Below are 23,521 nucleotides of genomic sequence, written 5' to 3'. Positions count from 1 at the left end.
ATTTTACTTTAGAATAAAAATGAAAGGTGGCTGAAATATAAATGAATTTCTGAACATGGAATTCATAATTTGGGGTACATGGATGGCATTGAGAAAGATGCTTAGATCTGGAATATCTGAAAACAGGTTAGGACTGCTTATCACCTCCTTCTGACATCTATCAGAATCCTCAGCAAAGAACAAGCCCCGAAAGCAAAGAATTGTACATTATGAATGAGCATAAAAATGTTAAATTAATCACCAAACTTTTGACATTCTTTTGGTTTTTACATTAAAACTAAAACCCTAGGATTTTTGGAGAGATTGGAGAGAAATTGGAGAGAAATTCTAAGCTAAGAATTCTGGTGAAGGTATTAATCCTGTCAGTCTTCTTACTACTTATTTCCTCTTTGCTTAGCATATTATCTGGCAAATAGTGAGTCTTTAATAAATATTCTTTGAACTTAATGAGTTGAAATGCTTTGAACTGAATTAAAATGAGAGTCAACTTTTAAGAGTTTCGGTTAAGTCATTATTTAAAGTTATTTATGAAGCTATCAAATGTCATGTGGTCATTTCTCCATAGCAACAATCTTTTTATAAGTTAATATCTGAGACAACAATTCTTTTTGATTCCCTCTTCCTTTATTCTTTTTTCTATCATTGGTACTATAGAAAAAAATGTGGTTAAATCTTTTCATAGGATGAAAGATTGATCTTTAGAAATCTGTTTTTTTCTAGAAAAGTAGTATTCTGGACCTTGGCTACAGCAACTTGATATTGAATACAGGTCCATGTTGGACTTGGTCCAGGGGAATTCAGAGACCATAGTTCTGGAAAGATTGCCTGATAAAACATTCAATTCATAATTTAACAGAGATGACTGAGACAGAGGGTCTCTATACTTTGAGATTTCATAAGCCCACAAGAATTTCCACCTCCAAAATAATTGGGATTAGATCTCATAGTACTGCCAACTTTTTGAATTTTTTGAAGAAAATTCACGAAAAGAATAATTTCCATATATTATCACTATCATTTGTTAAAGAAACATCCTCTTAACACCAAAATACATAGAACGATCATAGTCTCAGAATAAAGGACAGTTTTCTAAGTGGAATAAATTTGGCTTCATGAAAAATTCACAATGTTTTTTAAAATTTTACTTCCGTCTTTTTCTTGCTATGGGTGGAAATGTTATCACAAACCAATACTGATCTTTGGGCTAGCATTTGGGAACCAATAGTATAATTAAATCTCTTTGCCGGAGGTTTCTTTGTTTCTCTTTCCAGATCTGCTCTATCCTTCCCCTGCTCTGCTCTTTTCCAGGCTAGCTGGTCTCTCTGGATTTCTCATTCAGTGTGTCTTGCCCTCTGGCTTTTTTGGGGGCTCAACCCAAGGGAGATACAAAAGACCACAGGTTAGAGAAGAGAAGGTCAGGCTATTTATTCCATAGGTCTGCCCACTTTTATATCTGAGTACAGGTTGGCAATAGTTCTATTTCTCCATCCAGGGTGTCAGCTCATAGACACAGCCCTCTCCTTAAGCTCTCTTTCTAGATTCTCTAATAGTACTCTGCCATTATCTCTTCCCTACCTCTTGAGTTCAAGGTGAAGCAAAGATTACCTTCATTTCTTGGGATATCCCACCATCATTTGTTCATGCCCTTAACTGTGCCCACGTATTTGCACAGAGTCCCTTCATTAAACCCTTCCCAATTACTTCATTGGAATGACTATTCCCTGCTGAGATGTGTCCAATACATTCCTCATTTAAAGATGAAAAACCGAGGCCCCAAGAAGTGAAGCCCAGAAGTCACACAGTCATGTGGTCAGGTCTAGAATGTGGCCTTCCAGATTACAAGCAGCGTTGTGCTTAGGGCTGCTCTGTCATCCTCCCAATGTTGATCTCCTTCACAGTCATATTGAGAGGCACTTTCTAGAAACTTCTTTCAACTGGGCTTTGAAAATAGTTATGAGTTATTCAATTTTGAATAAAATATATCATATCAGCAAACTCTTTGGGCAACTCTAAAACAGAGGAATACTGTTTCCACTAGAATGGGTGGAAATCAGGAAAAATCAAGTTTTTAAACTGTTGCCTAAATAGAAACTGGCAATTTAGCCTAAGATACAATTGCAAAAGCTAAGCACAAAAGGACATGAGAGTGATGAAATTTTCACTGTAAAAAGAATTCTGATCACCAAAGATGGGGGGAGTGATAACATAAACTGTCCAGAGTAAGGGGCTAAGATGGAAGGCTAGGGAAAAGCTTTCATCAGCATGAGACATATGAGCAGGTTACAGAAGACTGAAGAAATTTAGAGCCTTCAGTGCCAGTCAGGCAGGGGGATCCAAAGAAGAGACATTGAGCATGAAGCTTGACCATTGCAAAATGTGTTGAAAGCATGTTTTACCTGGCATGAAGTTACTGTGCTGCTGAGTAGGAGCTGCTGTCTGCTCACCCAGACATGTGAAGTTTCAGATTGCTGGAAACATTTAATTGTCTTAAACTGACCCATGTCAAAATGCTCTCCTGTGATGGTATTGTTATAATCATACTTTTTTTAAAGCAATTTTACTTTTAAATAAATGCACATGCACATATTTAACACGTTAACTTTGTTCTAATTGCATACTTGAATTTTCTTCCCACTGCTATCGTTTGATCATTTGCTATTACAAAAGTGCCTCTATGGGGACATTCCTTTACTAGGGTTTAAAAATAAGCTAGAACGTTTTAATATCAAATGATTCTCTTTAAGGGAGTTGGGGCAATGGAATTACTAATAATAACATGAACTGAGCATTTTTAAGTAGTTGCCTGCTTTAGCTTTGTCTTTAGGACAACCCTGCCATCATTACCCAACTTCATGGCTACCTCCTGGCCATCTGCTACACAAGCTTGTACCTGGCCTTTGACAAGCAGTATCTCCCTAGGGCTCTGATCCATGTCAGTGTCCCAGGCTGGATACATGGAAAGGATGTAAAAAGCCTCAAAAAAGCCTCTCAGCAGAGGGGACTGCTTTCTGGTACAACCACCTTCTTTGACTGATGAGCCTTCAATCCATCAACAGCTATTTATTGGGCTCCTACTATATGCTCAGCGCTGTGCAGTCTTGCCTCGGTAGATGGGGCTCTTTCTACCTGTTGCACCTGGATGCAGAGGCCAGGGAAGGATCTGGGTCAGAGATTTTGAACCAGTCCTGAAAAGTGGAAGGTGTTTGTGTGGCTGAAGAAGAGCAAGGCCATTGTGAGATAAAGAAATACTGACTTTAAGGAAGGGGATGATGAAAAGATATTGAGATGGGTTAGTGACCTCGAGAAAATTAACAGATTGTCAACTTGAACACACGTGCATAATACTCTAGTGTCTTTGTAACAACCAAAGAGTTGAATTTGAATTTTTACTTGTGGTATTCTTTTAGTTTAATCATCTTGGTTATCTTAGTTACATGTACTTAGATGACTGGGTTGATATTAGGTAGAAATTTTTAAGACAAAAAGTAGAAGTTAAAAACTGGAAGTCCCATTAAATTGCTTGAAATTATCATTTGAAAATCATCAGGTTCAAAACCCAAACACTTGTATAACATATATTTTCAACATATGAAAGCATTTAACAGACTTTTGATTAGTTCATTTGTTCAATTACTTTAACTACCAAGACAGTTTTATAATCATAGTAAACATAGGGGCTTTATGTGAGAGGTGTGTCCACATGTGCCTGAAGCAGAATAAACTTAATTTTCTGCTCTTCTGCTTTCTCATTCTCCAAAACTAGGATGATGACTAACTATACCTAATTTCTTTAGGGTCCTAGAAACAACACCCCTACCTCTAAAACTTCTGACCCCATGCATGTACTCATTTCTGAAATTATTCTTGATTTAATTTTTATTCCTTTGGTAAGTGGGGGTGGCCTCCTATTAAAGAGTGCTCACCTGTATATAAGCCATTTTTACCTCTGTGTAGATAACATTTATGGCTATTTCCCTTAAAGGGGTGGGAGAACAGGAAAGCAAGTCAGAGTGGAGAGTGATAGCTTGGAGCTGGAGCAAAGGTGCCCAAGATAGACTATATTCTTCAGTTTGCTCAGGACTTTCCCTGTTGTACAACACATGGCAATTTCTTAAATCTACCTGTATGAAAAGTCCCATGGAATTTTTTCTAAATTTTATTTATTTATTCATGAGAGACCAGAAAGAGAGATGCAGAGTCATAGGCAGAGGGAGAAGCAGGCTCCCTGTGGGGACCCTGATGTGGGACTCGATCCCAGGACCCAGGATCATGCCCTGAGCCCAAGGCAGATCCTCAACTACTGAGACAGGCCTGTTCCCATGGAATCTAATAACACTCTTCAGTCAGGTCTGTTTCATTTGGCTTTGACTTACAATGCCTCTTTCTTACTAGAAACAATTGTCCTTCTTGGCTAGGAAAATTTGGGATATTTGGAGAGAAAGGTCTAGAGAAACAGATTAATTGATCTTGCGAGATCCACTCACAAAAAATTTAAGAAACTTCTTCTTGAGATCAAACATTAGATAAGAAGTTTCTCCCTGGAAATAGCAATTAGAACTAGAATTCCCAATCTTTTTGGAATAGTGTGGCCTCTTGAAATTTCCCATTTCTGGATAAAATGTTTTGCAGCATGAATTATCCAGAGGTGTAAATACACAAGAGTTTTGTTTTCAAGCTCATTTTTGGGATTTTTTTTGGACTGACTTTTGAAATGTATTGGAATCATTATGGATTTCTGAGGATCATTGATTCATTCCAAATATCATTGTTCTAGCCCAAGATGTTCATCCCTCAAAGTCTGATTGGTGCAAGGGAGTTGGGGTGTGGGGCATTAGGCAGCCTTGTGTGATCTAGGAGCCAGGCTGTTTGGGAACCTAGCACCGTTTCTTTGCCCTGCATCCCACAGAATTTCATTGATGTCAGAGGCCCATGGGAGGACCCTAGGGTTCAATGTACTGTACAAACAATGATAGGACCTGAATGAATGCTTTATCTTTATGGCTGGTTCCATTTACCACCAGATGGCTCTCTTGTATCATTAGGAAATCCACACATGTATAAAATTGGTGGGCTCCTAAACCAAAGGAAGAAAACAAAGCAGCAGTCAAAAAATAAATAAGAAAGAAAGAAAGAAAGAAAGAAAGAAAGAAAGAAAGAAAGGAAGGAAGAAAGAGAAAAATAAAAGAAAAGAAAATAAGAAAGGAAAAGAAAAGAATAAACACAGTTTTTCCTTCTGATGGGGTTCATTGGAAGCAGCTATAGGAGCCTGAGCATTGACAAGAGAATAGGACACACCCAAGCAGACTGTAGGAAGATCATAATCCCAGCACATGAGGTCTCCCTTTTCAAGTTTTCATATTGCTGTGTAATGATTATCAGGATAGCCCAAGTAGTCAGGAAATGAATGCTGTAGTCTCACCAGAGCCTGCAAATGATCTTTCCATACCAATATTGCACACTCTACTGCTTGTAGATGAAAAAGAGCAACTTCAGAACCACTTGGAGAGGAAGTGTCTACACATCTGCTGATTCCAATCATCTTAACCACATTCTGGGCAAGAATGATCTGATTCTAAGCCCTGTGGTTTCTTTGCTTTAATGAAACTTGTGATAAGAAAGCTGCAATCGGAGGAAATGAGCTTCTCTGAGTGTACATGGTTCTGTTCCTGAGGATAGGTGAATACTAAAAATAGAGGTATTCTAGGTGACATCTCTTACCAGGAATGTGAGGTCCTGGTCTTAGCCTCTGGAAGGAAAGTTCTGTTTGTATCAGGAATAAAAAGCTACAGATGAACCAAATTCCAGTGTGGGTAATTTTAGTCTAACTTTCTAAAGCTGTTCATTGTCGTAATTTAATATGCATTTTTTTACCCTCCCATTTAGATGTTAAACTGTTAAGTAAGACCATTGTTTTGGTAACATTTCACTGTTTTATTACTGTGTTGAAGAAAAGGATATGATTTTGTTGAGTTTATTAACCCTATCTTTGTCCAGAAAGATGCTTAAGGTATATTCAGGAAGTTAATCAATATCAAAAAGTAATACTTGATTATTGTTTTAAAGAAAGAGTCCCTGGAAACTGGACAGATGGCATTTACTTTGGCACAATTTGAGGCCTTGGAGATTTGCCTGAAGGAAGCAGAAGAAAAGGCTAAGTCCTTATCTGAACAGGTAAGACCTGTCATTCAGACTGGAAATCTGTGTTCTTCAAGTCTGCCGTAGAACAAGTGTAAATCTAAATACATGTTTTATAAAAACTAGAAACAGATGTATGAATAGAGAGAGCAAACTGATGGGTCCCAGGGGAAAGGGGTGTCAGAGGACGGGCAGAAGGGGTAAAGTGGAGTGGGAGGCAGAGGCTTCCAGTTTCAGAAAGAATAAGTCATGGGAGTAACAGGCACAGCATAAGAAATAAAGTCAGTGATATTGTAACTGTATGGTGACAGACGATAGCTACACTTGTGGTGAGCACAGCATAAGGCATAGAGATGCTGAATCACTATGCTGTACACCTGAAACTCATATAACATTTTATGTCAATTCTACTCTAGGTAAATAAACAAGCAAACAAATAATCTGTGCTTTGACTTGTTTATCTAATCACACACACACACACACACACACAGAGCACTTTATTCATTTTAGCTGTAACAATAATTACCTTAATCCTGATGGGCCTTTCCAGCCTTTAAAACTCCTTTTACATTTATATTTTGATTTTCATCCACTCTAGCCCATGAGTTATGCAAGCCATCTTTAAGCTGGGGGTTTAGTCTTATTCTGGAAAAGATAAAAAGTGTAAGAATGGTTCCCTCCCCTCTATTTTTAAATTCAGTAGATATTTTTAAAATGTGATGACAGAAGAATAGGCAAAGACAAGGGGAGCAACTGACCTTCTTTAAGGCTAAGATATGAGAACATTTCAGAATGGAACACCTGAGTCAAACAATCAAACATTTGTCCACTGGGTGCCACTGTGTTCCTTACCAGGCTATGCCACTACATGATTGCAAAAAGAGAAATTGTCACTAATATTCAAGACAGTGATGTGTGTGTGTGTGTGTGTGTGTGTGTGTGTGTGTGTAGGAATATTTCTGCTTGTATACATGTATACATGTTAATGCTTCTTTTAAGTATCATTAATACAGGACTTATCACAAGGATGTGGGAAATGCTAGCTGGCTTTCCCTGGTAATCCAAATCATTTTGTCAGCCCTATGGCCAAGTATTGACCAGGCAGTTTGGCCTGGTGGGCTAGAAACAGGTTGGGGAAGCAGAGGAGAGGACAAAGATTTGGAATGGAACCAAGGAGTGGAAGCTCATGGTATTGTTGCCCAATGGATCCCACCTTTAAGAAAAGAGTAAATTTCACTGTTAGCCAAATTGTTACCTCCTGGCTTTGCCTTAGACTAGAACATAGAATTAACTTAGTATGGGAAGTATAGATGCCTAAGATTTTATCTACACTAAGCATCTGTTGGTACTTTGCTTCAATTTACTTGCACTGAACATTTCTAACATCAGCAAGGTCCAGCAAGTTCTCTGTTGGCTCATGATGAAGAAGAAACCTACAAATAGTGAGGAAATAAGATTGTGTCCACTTCCTATGTGACATCACACAGTAAACAGAATTTTTTGTTAGTTTCCCTCTAGCAGTTTTTATTTATTTCTGGGCAATCATGTGTCTATCATAAAAATAAAAGCAGTATGAGATCAGGATAATTTGCTATTAAGATTTATAACCTGAGCTAGTTATAGCTTTAGGAATTTTGCAGCCACTCAGTTGGCCAGAGTGAGAAAGGGCCATGAGAATCAAACTCTTGTTCTAGGGTAATACAGTAAATAACTCATCATTAGCAAGTTTTGCTAAAGAAAAAACTAGATTGCATTTCCAGTAGGAAATCAGTGGAGTAAATCAGTGGGAGTAATTTGGGTGGAAATCAGTGGGAGTAAATGCCTAGAAATTAGGTAGTAGATAAAGCACCAGGAGAGGCAGGTAGAAAAAAGGCAGGGGCACCTGGGTGACTCAGTGGTTGAGCATCTGTCTGCCTTTGGCTTAGGGCATGATCCTGGGGTCCCGGGATTGAGTCCCACATTGGGCTCCCCACAGGGAGTCTGCTTCTCCCTCTGCCCCTGTCTCTGCCTCTCTCTGTGTCTCTCATGAATAAATAAAATCTTAAAAAAAAACAAACAAAAACAAAGCAAAATGTTAGGGGAGCAGAGAGAAAGAAGAGTAAAAAGGTTACTGGAGAAAATCATAAACAGTTTTTGCATGAGTGCTGGCTTCTATCAGCAGTACAGACGAGAGGGACAAAGAAAGGGACTTCGGTGGCCTGTAGTCTGTGACCACACACAAATAGATCCCACAACTTTTGTCCTGGGATCCCAATACTTTTTGCACTAGAAAGTGTCAGGAAAACCCAGTTTCATAATGGAGCACAGATCCAGAGGTCCGCCAGTGCAGAGGGAATCGGCAGGGCAGTTCCTGAGACACTTCCCCTGGCCGTAATTTTGGCCCATGTCTCCCCATTCAATAGCAGCTTCTGATTCCCAGCTCCTAGCAGGAGACTCAGGAGAGCTCAGGTTACACTACCTGCTAGCTTCATGACCTTGGGCAATTCACATCATCTCTCTGAGTCTCAGGCAGCTGTCTTATCTAAATGTGGGGTAGGGACACCTGGATACCTCAGTTGGTAAGTGTCTGAGTCTTGATTTCAGCTCAGGTCATGATCTTAGCTTCATGAGATGGAGCTCTGTGACCTAGAGCTCGGCGCTCAGCAGCGAGTCTGCTTGAGATTCTATTTCCCTCTGTCCCTCCTCACCTCAGATAGATAAATAAATCTTTAAAAAAACTAAAAGGAGGTAAACATACTGGTTTCTTAGGCAGTTGTGAAGTTTACATAAGTATATCAGGCTTTTAGTAGTTTCTCAACAAAGGTTCATTCATCTCCACTTTTAGTAGTCATGACAAAACATGTGGTTCTCTGTATCAGATGTCAGGGGCTAGTATGTGTGTATGTATAAGGAGTTTCTCTCTCTCTTCTTTTTTGTTTTTTTTTTTTTTGCTGGTGTCCCTCAAAGCATTTAAAAGACACTCAAGTTGTAACATAGCACTTCCTCAGCATTCACAATGTTAGAGTCTTTCAAGCAGGAGAGCGCCCTTTCCATCCCAGGTCCCCTGTCCTAGCTTGGCTATTTAAGAGTCCAACTTTCTCTTTCACTCTTTCCAAACTATTTATGTGATAAAGGGACCCAAATAATTTCACTTTGTTCATCCTTTCCACTTTATATTTTGGGTCTTCTCTTTCTGCCCATTCTCTGATTTTGCTCCAAGCAGGAGTTGAATCTGTAGTGCTGGTATGTGGTTGTTTCAGGGTTTCATGGGCAAACTGGGGAGGAGAGAACTGTGATCATCCCTTCACCAAGGAGGTGAATCCAGTAACAACCATGTTGTCAGAATTAGCTTCAGGTGTCTTATGGCTATCATAGTGAGCAAAATATTAGTTACATATGAGGGGTGCCACAGATACTAGTTGGAAAAGAATGTTGTGATTAGATGCAAGAGCTAGGAGGTGAGAAGCCTGGTAGAAACTTGACTTTTTTTTTTTTGAATCATTGTTTTTCCCAGGTAGGAATGAGACATAGACAAGACACAACAAAGAGCCCCTTCATGGTCTTTTGCAGCATAAAATTAATTTTACCCTTTTTGTTTCCATAAGGAGAGAATTATTGGTGATACTCAGGATACAGAGAAATTTCAATAGAGAAGCACATGATAGTATTTCCCAATTTTTGAAAAAAGCCTTTTTCTCACTTCTTAGTAATAGCTCAAGGGCCAGCTATGCATAATTTTTCCCTTATCTGATGAGAAGGACCTTTCCGCAGGCCCAAAATAAAACTAATAGCAGGGCCTTCTTGTATTCTGACTCTGTAGCAAGCTTGACCAGTTATGTTATATTCAAAGAAGACTCCTTTCCCTTTCTTTTTTCCTCTGGTATCTCCCTGTCTAACATTCACCTCCATCTTAAATAATAACAGAAGCAATAATGGACACAAAGTGTGAAAGGGGGATGATGGATATGTGGTGTGGTGGGGTATCTAAAGCCTGAATCGCATATGAATGCATGCCTTGTACCAGACCACTACAATGCATTGTAAAGTCAGTGAGTGGAGAAACTAATATTTATTAAGCATCTACAGTTTTCTAGGTAATGGGCTTAGATTTGTGGACATTCCATTTAACTGACACACAAGAATGCCAGGAAGGGCACTATTATGATGATCCACATGAAGAACATGAGACTCAAAGACATTAAGTCATTTACCCAAGGTCATGAAATTAATAAATGGTGAAGTTGATATTAGAACCTAAGTATTTTTAAAGTCACAGTCCCTATTCTTAGGAACATGTGGTCATAAGCCAAAGCCACTTAAAAGAAGTTTCCCACTCAAGCACCACTGAACGTAAACTTATCTCTATACAGGAACCCAGAGAGCTTGTTGATTGCTGAGCCTTACCCCCAGGATTTCTGAGTCAGTAGATCTGGGGTAGGGATCAACAATTTGCATTTTTCACAAGTTTGCACTCTAGATTGAAATTTGGCTCTAGCCCTAATCCAAATCTGCAGGCAAAAGGTCCTCTTCATCCTTGCTCTGTGCCCCAATAGCACATGGATTGAATCAGCTAGGATCAGTCTTGGGTACATAAAACAAATAGGGGGCCAAAGAGTGGCCTAAACACTACTCATAAAGTAGACATTTGTTTTTCAGTCATATAATGTTAGTCTGGACACAGGCAGCCCAGGACCAGCGTGGTAGCTGCTTCACAACTCTCAAAAGCCAGGGCTCTGTCTCTCCATGCATTCACAAACATGGCTTCCACTTTCAACATCCAAGATGCACCTGCTGCAGCCATTCTTTTCACATGTCCAGCAGCAAGAAGAAGGGAAAAGCACATGCAGAATAGGGAAGGGCAACTGCCATCTATGCAGCCCCTTTGAAGAACTTTTAAAAACCTTTTCTCAAAAACTCAGTGTAAAAATTCTTATATATCCCTGACTACTGCATGGAGGCTAGAAAATATGAATATTTAGCTGGGCACATTTCCACCCTAAGAGTATGGAGATTCTTTTACTAAGAAGGATAGAAGAGATATTAGGTTGGCAAATAGCAATCTCTGCCTTGCTCATCCAAGCCCTTGACCATACTGTAGCCCATTGTGCTATCCCCAGGTAGCACATGTAGCACAATGGGCTTATCCCAGCGCCATTTGCTGAAGAGATGATTCTTTCTCCACTGAATGGTCTTGACAGCCTCATCAAAACTCAATTGTTTACAGATGTATGATTCTGTAGACTCTCAATTCTGTTCCATGCTCTATAAATAACTCTGTGACTTTCAACAGGTACTTCTGGTTGGAAACCCCAGGTAAATTTTTGAGCAGGAACTTGGATTTGGTCTTTTGGGTCCTTTACCAAGATCCTTTCTTATTGTGAGAAGCACAGTGGACCATTCTTACCTATGCAGTAGCTGGAAATTGAATGAATCTTCTAACTGATCTTTTACCTTAAGCATTTAGTATAACAAGCAAGCACTCAAGTACAAAGATGAAAGACTATGTTTGACTCTGGGAATCCAACATTATTTATCATTTTGTACATACCTAAGGCTCTAATATAAACTCCCATTATTTGCTTCTTAGTATTTAATCTGTTTTTTAAGTTTGGGAATAGAAAAAATAAAGATCTTCAGCAAATTTTTAGATGCCAAATATGTGTATGGATGGCTAAAAGTGACTTGATACACACTGAGATTGCTCCCCAAAAATGTTCTGGTTCTTTTTTCATTGTTTAAATGCAACAGTAGATCCCTTGATGTCAAGTTTATTTGAAATAAGTAATGTGCCCTTGGTAGGAGTATTCATTTCTGCAAATGCTCAGAAATTATGCTTGATATGCCAATCTGAAATCATGAGTTTCTGTGAATGAGTTTTTGTTTTCCAATCTTTTTGGAAGTCTACTTTAATACCATAAAATCAAATTCACAAGCAGTCTGTTTGACCTGGAATGGGCTTCCTTATCACCATGAAACCTAGCTACTGGGAACTTCATTTTAACACTTTGGTTCTGGTTGATCTTACAGCAGAATGCCCTCTTTTTTTTTTAAAGATTTATTTTTATTTATTTACTTATGATAGACATAGAGAGAGAGAGAGGCAGAGGGAGAAAGAGGCTCCATGCACCGGGAACCGACGTGGGATTCCATCCCGGGTCTCCAGGATCGTGCCCTGGGCCAAAGGCAGGCGCGAAACCGCTGAGCCACCCAGGGATCCCCCAGAATGCCCTCTTTAAACACCTCTGCATGCACGCGTGTACACACACACACACAGAAACACACACACACACTTCCTCTTACCTAAGCAGGTGTCAATTTTTACCCCCTTATTAGATTGTTGGGCATTAATTGGGAGCTTAAGAGAATGTAAGGGAAAAAAGACAAGCTGGTGAAGAGATGTGTTGTTTTGAATAGAGTCAGGCACAATGACAAATGGGCTTCTGTTGCTATTGTTGTTACAGGCGGGATGCATGGACTGCTGGCCTGTTACATAACTAAAGACTTCCTTTTGCTTGTAAATGTCAAGATCAAACAGAGGTCAGTTTTAAATAGCTGACTGGGCGCTAATAAATGTGACTTTCTTGTCTAAGAAAAAGCCAAAATGCCTTGTCCCTTATGAATGATGGCTCTGCTGATAAAAGCAGGTGTCTTTTTGCATGGACATTTTCTTTAAAGGTTTCTCAGAGATGGCAAACCCACATTCACTTTCCTTAATTTCTGCAAGGAAATGAGGAAATTAGGTATATGCTTTATCAATTATTCATTTATTCATTCTGTAAATACTTATTAAGCTTGTACCGTGAGTAAGGCATTTTGCTAGGTCCTCCCATGTATGTTAGCACATGCATTTCTTCTGAAGGCCCTGGGGAATCTTATCCCCATTTTGCAAATGATGAAAGTTCTGTTGTGCGATTACAGCCCTCTCATCTCTTTCTCTACATTCTTCCTTGGTAACCGGCCCTAAGGGTACACAATCTGCCCCAAGAACCACCTCTTCATCATTAGTCTGGGTCTTTTTCATGAACCCAGACCTGAATATTCAACTGTCTACTAAAGAGCACCATCAAAGTTCTCAGTCAACTCACTCATGCCTTCAGATCTGTTTCTTCTCTCATATCACCTAACCCTGGGACAGGTTCCCCCAGCCACCCTGTGGCTCATATCAGAAATCTGTGCTGCTTTGATTCTTTCCTTTTCCTCATGCCACACATACAGTCAATAGCTAAGTACTATGGATGATGCCTATCAAAGAGTTCTTGAATCCGTTTTCTTTAATCTCTCTCTCTCCCACCACTGCCCTTGTTCAGGCCACCAACAGCAGAAGCTTTCATTATGGTTCTTATTTAATGACTCCTCAATACTGCAGACAAAGGGAAGATTCCACAACACATATTTCTCCTTGGCTTAACTCCTAAATTAGTTATCTTTTACCATCAGGGTCAAATCTTACTGTTTAACAGGTGCTATAGTCATTGGTGGTCAGACCCCCTACTCCTTGCATCTCACTATTACATCACTTTCAATTCCTTGTATGTATCATATCCTCTCTTATCTCTTTCATTTAAGAAAAAACAAAAATCTTTGTTTCTGAGTCAAGTTTTATTTAATATATCCTTTTAACTCTGCTTTTGCCTAAAAATGCTCCCTTTATTTCCCCTCGCCCTCTTTCCCATTATCCACAACATCCCAACCAACTCCTGTTTTCAGATATTCAATTAGATACTGCTTCCTCAAAAAATGTGTTTCTTCTTCCTTCAGTTTTGGGTTAGATATCCTTCCTAGGTACTCTCATAATCCATTTCCCACTTCCCCACCAATCGTAATTATCCTACTATACCATATGCCTCACAGAAGAAGTTCAGACAGTGACTTCCCTGAGTCTCAAATCGAGTTTGAATCCATCCACTTGTGTCTCTGATGTCAAAGCTCATGCCCTTTCTAATACAGCAATTTGAGTTGACCTATGGGCATTGTGGAACCATTAAATGGGGCATATTCACATTTGCATTTAAGAAAATTCTGAGGGCAGCCCAGGTGGCTCAGCGATTTAGTGCTGCCTTCAGCAGACCCGGGATCGAGTCCCATGTCTGGCTCCCTGCATGGAGCCTGCTTCTCCCTCTGCCTGTGTCTCTGCCTCTCTCTCGTGCTCTGTGTCTCTCATGAATAAGTAAATAAAAATCTTAAAAGAAAATTCTGAGAGGACTAAGAAGACCATATCTGTGAGGAGATCAAAGCCGGGCACATCAGTGGGTAGGCTCCTGTAAAAATCTGGTTTGGAAATGATAAGTGCCTATCAGTTCTGAAGAGAAATAGAGACAAGAAATATTTAAGAGTTAGATTTAGTGATTAATTAATGGGAAAGTAGTATTCAAGATAGATCCCAATTTTTAGGTGACTTGATCAGTGGTCACCCCAATTATCTTATATTTGAATCATTAAGTATTAAAGGTGATCCATTTCCTTTGGAAGGCTCTATGGAGGCTCAATTTACCCTACATATGCTCTGGATTGTTTCCAAAGCCTCATAATTTGGATTTCCTCACTTAGGTCTTTTGAATACTGTAGCCCTCTGATATATCAGACCCTAATCCATGTCTTAGAAGTAGCTTTTTTTTCCTCCTTGTTTTTCAGTCCCTAGGGCTTCAAGGGGAAAATTTTGGATGACCACGTGTTTTATGTATGAAGATCTCATTTATTAGCCTCAGGAACAGTTTAATGTTTAAACTGGGAGTTTTATAAATGCAAATCTCCTGCCATTATTAAGTGGCTTTATAGTAACAGGGCAGTCCTTGTATTCTTCAGGGGATGTTCAAAGTCAAAACTATTTGTATAATAATACTAACATGTTATTGGCCTTTTCCACTATCATTCCTTAATAAGAAGAGGTTTCTCAGATTTTACACAGAAGATTGAACATAGAGCAGGTATGAGAATCCAGCTGACCTGTATTTAGTTAGATGTTGAGAAGATTTGAGGAGAAAGGGAAACCCTGGAGAGAAACTCAAAAAGAATGGCAGAAAGCATTTCCCCCAAGCCAGGGAGCAGAGTCAACTCTGAGTCTGACCAGCAGGGGGAGTCTGTGCCCCGTTGCATGAAAGTGCTCTGAGAATGCGCTGGAACTTGGAAGGACTGGGTGTATTGTATCCTAGGCAGGAGACCTAGGCCACTAGTTGTTGGCTCTAATTTCTCTGAACTTGCTATTACTGCTTTTTCATTTTTACATCCAAACATTTGACCTTTATATCCAAGTCAATGATTAATTGCCTCACTTTTCACCATGTCTCATTTCTTTCTGATATTCTTATCTATTCATTAAACCCAGAGAGCTTTTTTGGAGATTAAAGAACTCTTAGGAATCTCTATGCCTGGAACTTTACATTTCAATTATCGATTGATATTTTGGCAAATATTTCTCTCTGTTTTCACTTAGAGCTTAAATTTTCCTTTACTACCCAGAGTCTCCTTCCCTGCAAAACTTGGGTGTGTTGTGGGTTGCATTGTGTCCCTTCCAAATCCAAATGTTGAAGTTCTAACTCCCAGTACCTCAGAACATGAGTTTATTTGGAAACAGGGTTGTTGTGGATATAATTTGTTAAGATGAGGACATAGTAGAGTAAGATGGGCCCCTAATCCAATATGGCTGGTGTCCTTTAAAGAAGTAAAAATTTAGACACAGATACACAGGAAGAAAGTCACATGAAGACAAAGACAGAGACCAGGGGTGATGTATCTACAAGCAAAGAATGCCAAAGACTGCAAGTAAAATCATGAGAAGCCAGAAGAGAGATATAGAAGAGATTCTTCACGGGGCACCTGGGTGGCTCAGTCGGTTAGGCAGCTGTCTTCGGCTCAGTCATGATCCCAGTGTCCTGGGATCAAGCCCTATATTGGACCCCCTGCTTAGCAAGGAGCCTGCTTCTCCCTCTCCCTTGCCCCTTGCCCCCTGCCCCTACTTGTGCTCTCTCCCACTCTCTGTTCTTTGTCTCTCAAATAAAAAAATAAAATCTTTAAAAAGAGACATTCTTCACACCACTTAGAAGGAATTAACCCTCCCAACTTTTTGATCTGGGGCCTCCAGTCTCCAGAAATGTAAGATAATACATTTATGATGTTTAAGCCACATAGTTTATGGTACTCTTTTATAGCAACCCTAGCAAACTAATACATGGTTAACTATGCTTCTAAATTATAGGCCTTTGGAGGTCTATTTTAAGATGTGCATGAACCTAGAAATGACTCAAAATAACTTTTTAAAGGCAGAAATAGTAATAAATGTAAAAGTCTGTTTTGTCTAGGATGGAGGTAGGATGAGCAATGTGTTGTTTGTTTTTAGCTGTAAAATTGAAATGAGACAGACCCAGTTCTGTGCACTAAATGTATCCTCAGACATCGGGGTTCTTGACCATTCCACATGTAGAAAAGGTAGTTTTTAAAGTGCCTCTGTTATTTATTGCCAAAATATTTCATAGTTTTTAGTGCTAGTCTAAGTCAGCTTACAGAGCATTTTACACAAGGAAAGCCTTTGTTTATAAATGAAATCACTCTTTTCTCTGTAGTATAAGCTTCACAAGGTTTGTCAAGTACAGCTTTACTCAGTTTGTTTCTGAATGACACTAGAAACCTATCCTGCAGTATTATTTGCTGTGTGTATATGTGTGGGTTGTGTAGAAGATCTAGGAGAAAAGACAATGAGAAGAGATAAATATGAAAATTCACATTAATGGGGTGATTTTCATAATTGTACTTGGTGATGGACGGGGTGGATGATGAGAGAAAGAGAAGTTTTAAGTATATTTGTGGCTTATACATACTGTAGGTCATTCCATTTATTATGAGAAGGAAGTCTGGGGAACACATAAAAGTTGAAGAGTTCATTTTGAGTACATTAATTTTCAAATGCCTCATATACATTCAGGTGACAATATTAAGTAGGTTATTGGATATACATATATATCAGCTGAAGCTAAGTGGTTATATGTCACCCCCCAAAAATGTGAGCAACCCACATGTTTAAATGATGGCACCTAATGAGATCAGCTAGAGAATGAGTATAGACAAGGGAGAGAATTTGGGCCCAAGATCAAACTCTTAGGTTTCAATATTTAGAAATTGAAAGGAAAAGAAAAAATAGCTAAGGAAACTTAGAATCCAGAAGAAATCCAGAGAAGCATATGAAAAAGTGTTTGAAGAGGCATGGAGTATTCAGATGTCTATTTTACTGGGAGGTTGAATGAGATGACTAGAAAATTGTTCACTATGTTTGGTAAAATGAGGATCATAGGCAACCTTGATAAGCTCAGCGTTGGTAGATTAGTGGAGGGCAAAAGGCAATTGAAGAGAGATTAGGAGAGAAATATAATTCAGGGAAGTCCTCTTCCCAGCTCCTGGGAAATTTTTTTCCTGTAATGTGTGTGTGTGTGTGTGTGTGTGTGAAAGAGAGAGAGAGAGAGGACACCAAGGACTGTAAAGTGAGAGAATTCTGAGAATCTAATTTAAGACTAGGACATAGGGGTGCCTCTACTTCTTAGTTAAAAAAAGTTAATTCTCTCTTTAAGCCAAGTTTGCACTGGGTTTCTGTAACATAACTAAAATGGTTCTGACAAAAAGAGGAATTAGTGACATACCTGAAATTTACCCTGGTACACACCCTCCACCAAAAAAATACCCTCTAGCCTTTTTTTTTTACAGAGGCCATGGAAGAAAAGGGAAAAGAAGTTTCCTAGAGGTCCGAAGCAGCCTCAAACACATCAGAAATGTTCACTCACTGCACAGTCAGGATCGACTTTGCTATCACTAGCCAGTACAGTGTGGTATTTGCAATAGCTAGTAACAACTGTATGTTGTTTCCCCTTTTCCATTTTTTTTTAAAAAGGGGGAGTATATTATGATTGTCCTGGCTTTAGGGAGGGTATATTTTTTATTTAATCCTTAGACACTGTACCATGATGAGTCTCATCTGCATGTGATTCAGTGTGGAATACACATAATTTGGAGATCTAAATGCAGAGCTAGGTATAGGAACTTGATATGACTTTAGGTTATCTCCTTTTGGGGGAGGGGTGAGTACATTTTTGGATTCATGTAGAATAGATGCATCATATTATGCCAGAGTATTGTGGGAAATGCATATACTTATTGACTGTGGTATTATTGTGTTTAGCACCCAGAGGATGAACTTTAACTGGCCTCTGTTTTTGTGTCTACCTTTTCTGGAGAAATGTTTTTCCTGGCTCCAATCTTATAATCATTCTGTGGTTGTTAATCATAGTCAAGGGAATGATCATTTGGCACATGACCTAGGTTTTAGTAAAAAAATTTTTTCTAGTCACTTATGATATATTATTTTCCTGACCATAAAGACTACTCTCGGAAAACTCATATGAACTAAGATGGGCCAAATAGAGTCCTTTTTCAATTTGTTACCAGAGGACAAATTGTCTTACTTTTGAGGTCATGAACCTGGCAGGCTATAGGTAACATTTTTTCCCACTGTGTGAAGAAGCTTGTCTGTACCAGGAAATGATTAGGCCAACACACAGAAGCAGCACCAAGATACAGAAGTAAAAAGAGATAGAATATGACTTCTGAGTTTGCGGATCTAGCTGTGAGTAAAACAAAAATCTATTTCTGTCTCCCCAATTATATAAGCCAATATTTTTTTTCTTTTAAAAAAAAAAAAGAGTGGGAATATTCTAAGAAAGTGACAACAGTGTAGGTAGGCAATTATTTTAAGAAAAGTCATTATTTGGGGCTGTCAATGGCTCTCTTTTGTTCATGGGAACTACTATTAACATGTTTATATGTGAAATAGGATCAACCAGAAGTGGGGAGATAGATAATGCAGCAATGGATGGAGGGTGTGTGCAGAAATGATAGGGGTGAAGGCTTTGTGATCAAGGAGAGGTGCTTCAAAGACTACTGGAAGGGCTGGGCTTTGATAGAAGAATATCTTCTCCATTTGTCTAATAAAGAATGCCTTCACCTCTAAGTAACAGGAATCCAATTAAAGTAATGTAATAAGGCCAGCATGGAACAATAAGTTTTAAGGTGGAGCGGTTCTAAGGTTGGTTAATTCAGTGGCTCAAGAATGTCACCAAGAACACAGGTATTACCCATCCTTTGCTCTTCCACCTCTGTGTGATATTTATAAGGTATCTGCAGCAATTTTAAGAATTATATTCAGTCAAAAGATACTGAGAAAAAGAGATGTACTTCCTCCTGTGTGTCTTTAAAAAAAAATCTAGTTAAATCCTTTTCCTGGGGCTCCAGGGGCCTCTCCTGGATTGCAGGCCCATGCTTAAAATAATCCTTTATACCTGGGAATGAGACCAACATGGCTGGCTTAGTTTAATTGTGATTCATTCCCAAGGACTAGACAAGGCCAAGCTCCCCTAAACACATGGCTGCTAGCTAATCCAAATTGGGTGCCTGGTAGCAAGGGATAAATAGGTAAACAACTGTTGGGAAATGAATTAGCAGTCTCTGCTGCAGTAAGGTTCAAACACTGGCCAGTGGGAAGGTGAGGGAGTAGCCATCTGGCAGCTTCTATTTTTTCAGTAAATTATTGATGAGGTGGTCATTTGGGGTGAAGGGTGGGATTAGAATTCTGAAGAGAAAAAAAGAAAAAAATGACGTTTGAGAAAAGAATAGAGAAAATATTATCTGAGAAAAGAGGAAAGGCAGTTTACAAAGAGAAAAATATAATGATAATTTGCTTTCAGGACAGTGAGATTCAACACTGAGATTTGTGTTCATTAATTTAAAATGGAAGCAGTCAGGGCACCTGGGTGGCTTAGTGGTTGAGCATCTGCCTTTGGCTCAGGGCATGATCCTGGGGTCCTGAGATCAAATCCCACATCAGGCTCCTGGCAAGGGGCCTACTTCTCCCTCTGCCTATGTCTCTGCCTCTCTGTCTGTGTCTCTCATGAATAAAATAAAATCTTTTTAAAAATAAAATGAAATGAAAGTAGTCAATCCAATTTTGTTATTTTTTCTAATAGCAGTCCATGAAATGATGTAATGCTAATAATTCTCATGACCACTGAGAGCTAACTAGAAAGTTATTGTACTTTTATAGAGATGAAATTCATATCACATACAATTAACCATTTTGAAGGATGCAATTCAGCATCACTGAATGGATTCACAGTGTTATGCAACTACCATTTCTCTCAAGTTTCAACACTTTTTCTTTACCCCAGAACACTTAGCACCTCACAACCTCTTCATACTACTCTGACAACCACAAATTTGCCTATTTGGGTTTACTATTCTGGATATTTTGTATGAAGAGAACCATACAATATGTGGCCTTTTTGTGTCTGGCTTCTTTCACTTAGCCTGATGTTTTTGTAGTTCATCCAAGTTATAGCAAATATCAGTACTTCATTCCTTTTAAGGTTGAATAATATTCATTATATGTATACGATGCAATTCCTTTATTCATTCATCTGTTGAGGGACATTTGGCTTCCATTTTTAAGCTATTATGAAAAATGTTGCTATGAGAATTTATATACAAGTTTCTGGGTGGATAGATGCTTTCATTTCTTTTGGGTGCATACTGAGGAGTGGAATTGTTAAGTCATATGGTAATTTTAACTTTTTGATGAACCACCAAACTGTTTCCCGTAACAGCTGCACTATTTTGCACTCCTAATAGCAATGTACAGGTTCCTATTTCTCCATATTTTCACCAACACTTTTTATTTTTCATTTTTTTAAATTGTAGCCATCATGGTGGCCGTGAAGTGGAATTTCATTGTAGTTTTGAATTGCATTGACTAGTGCAATGCTCTTGAACTTCCTTCTTTATCTGTCTTTTTTCTTCTGGAATCAGGAAACATTTCCAATTTTAGTCTTACAGTTATTTTTTTTCTATTTATTAATTTAACATTTTTAAAAATTTAAATTCAATTTGCCAACATATAGTATAACACCCAGTGCTCATCCCATCAAGTGCCCTCTTCATTGCCCATCCCCCAGTTACCCCATTCTCCCACCCACCTCCCCTTCTGCAATCCTTTGTTTGTTTCCCAGAGTTAGGAGTCTCTCATGGTTTGTCTTCTTCTCTAATTTTTCCCACTCATTTCCATTCCTTTCCCTTATAATTCCTTTCACTATTTCTTATATTTCCTGTATGAGTGAAACCATATGATGATTACTCAGCCATTAGAAGAGACAAATACCCACTGTTGGCTTCGATGTGGATGGAACTGAAGCGTATTATCCTGAGTGAAATAAGTCAATCAGAGAAGGACAATCATCATATGGTTTTATTCTTACCGTTATTAACCAAAATTACAAAAGTAGATTTATAAAGTCACACGTCAGTGAAGGAAGTGAAATGTATGATATCTTGAAAAATTGCAAAGAAATACACCCTGGGTGAAAAGTCTACAGTTAAACTGTGGTTGCACAATAAGCTATATTTATTACTGCATTTTCTCAGTAAGCTCTTCCTTATGTTTGTTAGACTGATTCACTCTCCTGTACATCAGTTGAGTGTTCTTACTCTTCCTTAACTCAGTTTTGATAATTTGTGTATTTCTAAGAATGTTTCCATTTCACCTGGATAATCTAATTTGGTGGCATCCCACTGTTCCTAGCATTTTTTCTTAATCTTTTTAATTTCTAGAAGGTTGATAGAAATGTCTCCACTTTTACTTTTCAGTTATTTTTGCCTTTTCTCTCTTTTAAAAAAAAAGTCAGTAAAGCTAAAGATTTGTCAACTTTGTGGATTATTTTCAAGAAACAACTTTTGGCTTCACCAATTCTATTGTTTTTCAATTCTCTATTTTGTTGATCTCTGCTTAGTCTTTATCTTTTATTCTTTCTATTGGCTTTGGGTTTAGACTGTTCTTTTTCTTCAAGGTGTTTAGTTAAATTGTTGATTTGACATTTCTTTTTTTTTAAATATTTTTTTAAATTTTTATTTATTTATGATAGTCACAGAGAGATAGAGAGAGGCAGAGACACAGGCAGAGGGAGAAGCAGGCTCCATGCACCAGGAGCCTGACGTGGGATTCGATCCCGGGTCTCCAGGATCGCGCCCCGGGCCAAAGGCAGGCGCCAAACCGCTAAATGGAGGTGTTTTCAACTATAAATTTCCCTTTGGTACTGCTTTTGGTGCATCCCCTAAGTTTTGGTATGTTGTGTTCTTTTCATTTGTCTCTAAGGACTTTCTAATTTCTCTTGTGATTTCTTCTCTGAGTCATTTATTCTTTTAAGAATGTGTTGTTTTATTTCTGTTCATCTTCAAGGTTTCCAGTTTTCCTTTTGTTATTGATTTCTAGCTTCATTCCATTCTTGTTGGAGAAGGTAGTTTTTTTTTTTTTTTAATCATTTTGATACAGATGGTCTAACATGTGATCTATCCTGGAGAATGTTCCTTGTGCAATTGGGCAGAAGGAGTATTCTGCTGATGTTGGCTGAACTACCCTATATGTCTGTTAGGTTTACTTAGTCTGAAGTGTTGTTCAAGTCCATTTCCTTACTGATCTTCTGTCTAGATGTTCTATCCATTATTAAGAGTAGGGTATTGAGTTCCCTAACTACTCTATTACTTTTATTGCCACTAATTTTGCCCTTAAATTTTGTCATTTTTTCATATATTTGTGTGAAGGGGTTCTTTTGTTTGGTACATGTATGTTTATAATTTTGATGAATTGACACTTTTATCAATATGTAATACACTTCCTCATATTTGGTACTAATTTTGACTTAGCATCTATTTTGTCTGTCACTCTAACTCTCTTCTGGTTATTATTTACATGGAATATCTTATTTCATCTTTTCACTTTCCACCTATTTGTTTCTTTAAGTCTGAAGTCAGTCTCTTATAAGCAGCTTATAGTTGGATCATATTTTTTATCCGTTCGACAAGTCTGTCTTTTAATTGGTAAGTCTAAACCACTTATTTTTATTTATTTTTTTAAAAGACTGTATTTATTTTAGAGAGAGAGAGTGGGAGGAAGAGTATAGGGAGAGAGGGGCAAGCAAACTCCATGCTGAGCACAGAGCCTGACTTGGGGCTCAAGATCAGGAATCAAGATTATGAAATGAGCCAAAATCAAGAGTAGGAAGCTCACCAACTGAGCCACCCAGGAACCCCTAAACCATTGATTTTAAAGTACTGAGGATGAAATATGTACTTCTCCCATTTTGCTATTTGTTTTCTATATATCTTACATCGTTTTGTTCCTCAATTCTTCCAATGCTACAGCCTTTTGTGTTTGATTTTTCCCAGTATATCATTTTGATTACTTTGGTATTTTTGTATCTTTTTCAGTTATTTGCTTTTATAATGTGTATGTTAGTATGACTTGTAGTGTCTCATAGGTTCCTTAGGTATGTTCATTTCTCTTTATTCTTTTTTCTTTCTGCTCCTCAGACTGGAAAACCAGCTA

General features: G+C 38.4%; 1 protein-coding gene across 1 annotated transcript in view; it reads left to right on the top strand.

Annotated features, from left to right (window-relative positions):
- Positions 1-23,521, top strand: part of CCDC192 (coiled-coil domain containing 192) — a 263,844-nt gene that overhangs the window by 74,215 nt on the left and 166,108 nt on the right. The window contains exon 2 of the mRNA XM_072728647.1: positions 6,064-6,171. Within this exon, the coding sequence (XP_072584748.1) occupies positions 6,088-6,171 (84 nt within the window). The 5' untranslated portion in view covers positions 6,064-6,087. The remainder of the gene's footprint in view (positions 1-6,063; positions 6,172-23,521) is intronic.

This window comes from Vulpes vulpes, chromosome 12 (genome assembly GCF_048418805.1).
Source record: "Vulpes vulpes isolate BD-2025 chromosome 12, VulVul3, whole genome shotgun sequence".
Taxonomy (NCBI): domain Eukaryota; kingdom Metazoa; phylum Chordata; class Mammalia; order Carnivora; family Canidae; genus Vulpes; species Vulpes vulpes.
The sequence above is the reverse complement of the archived record's forward strand: the minus strand, read 5'-3'. Positions and strand labels throughout refer to the sequence as shown.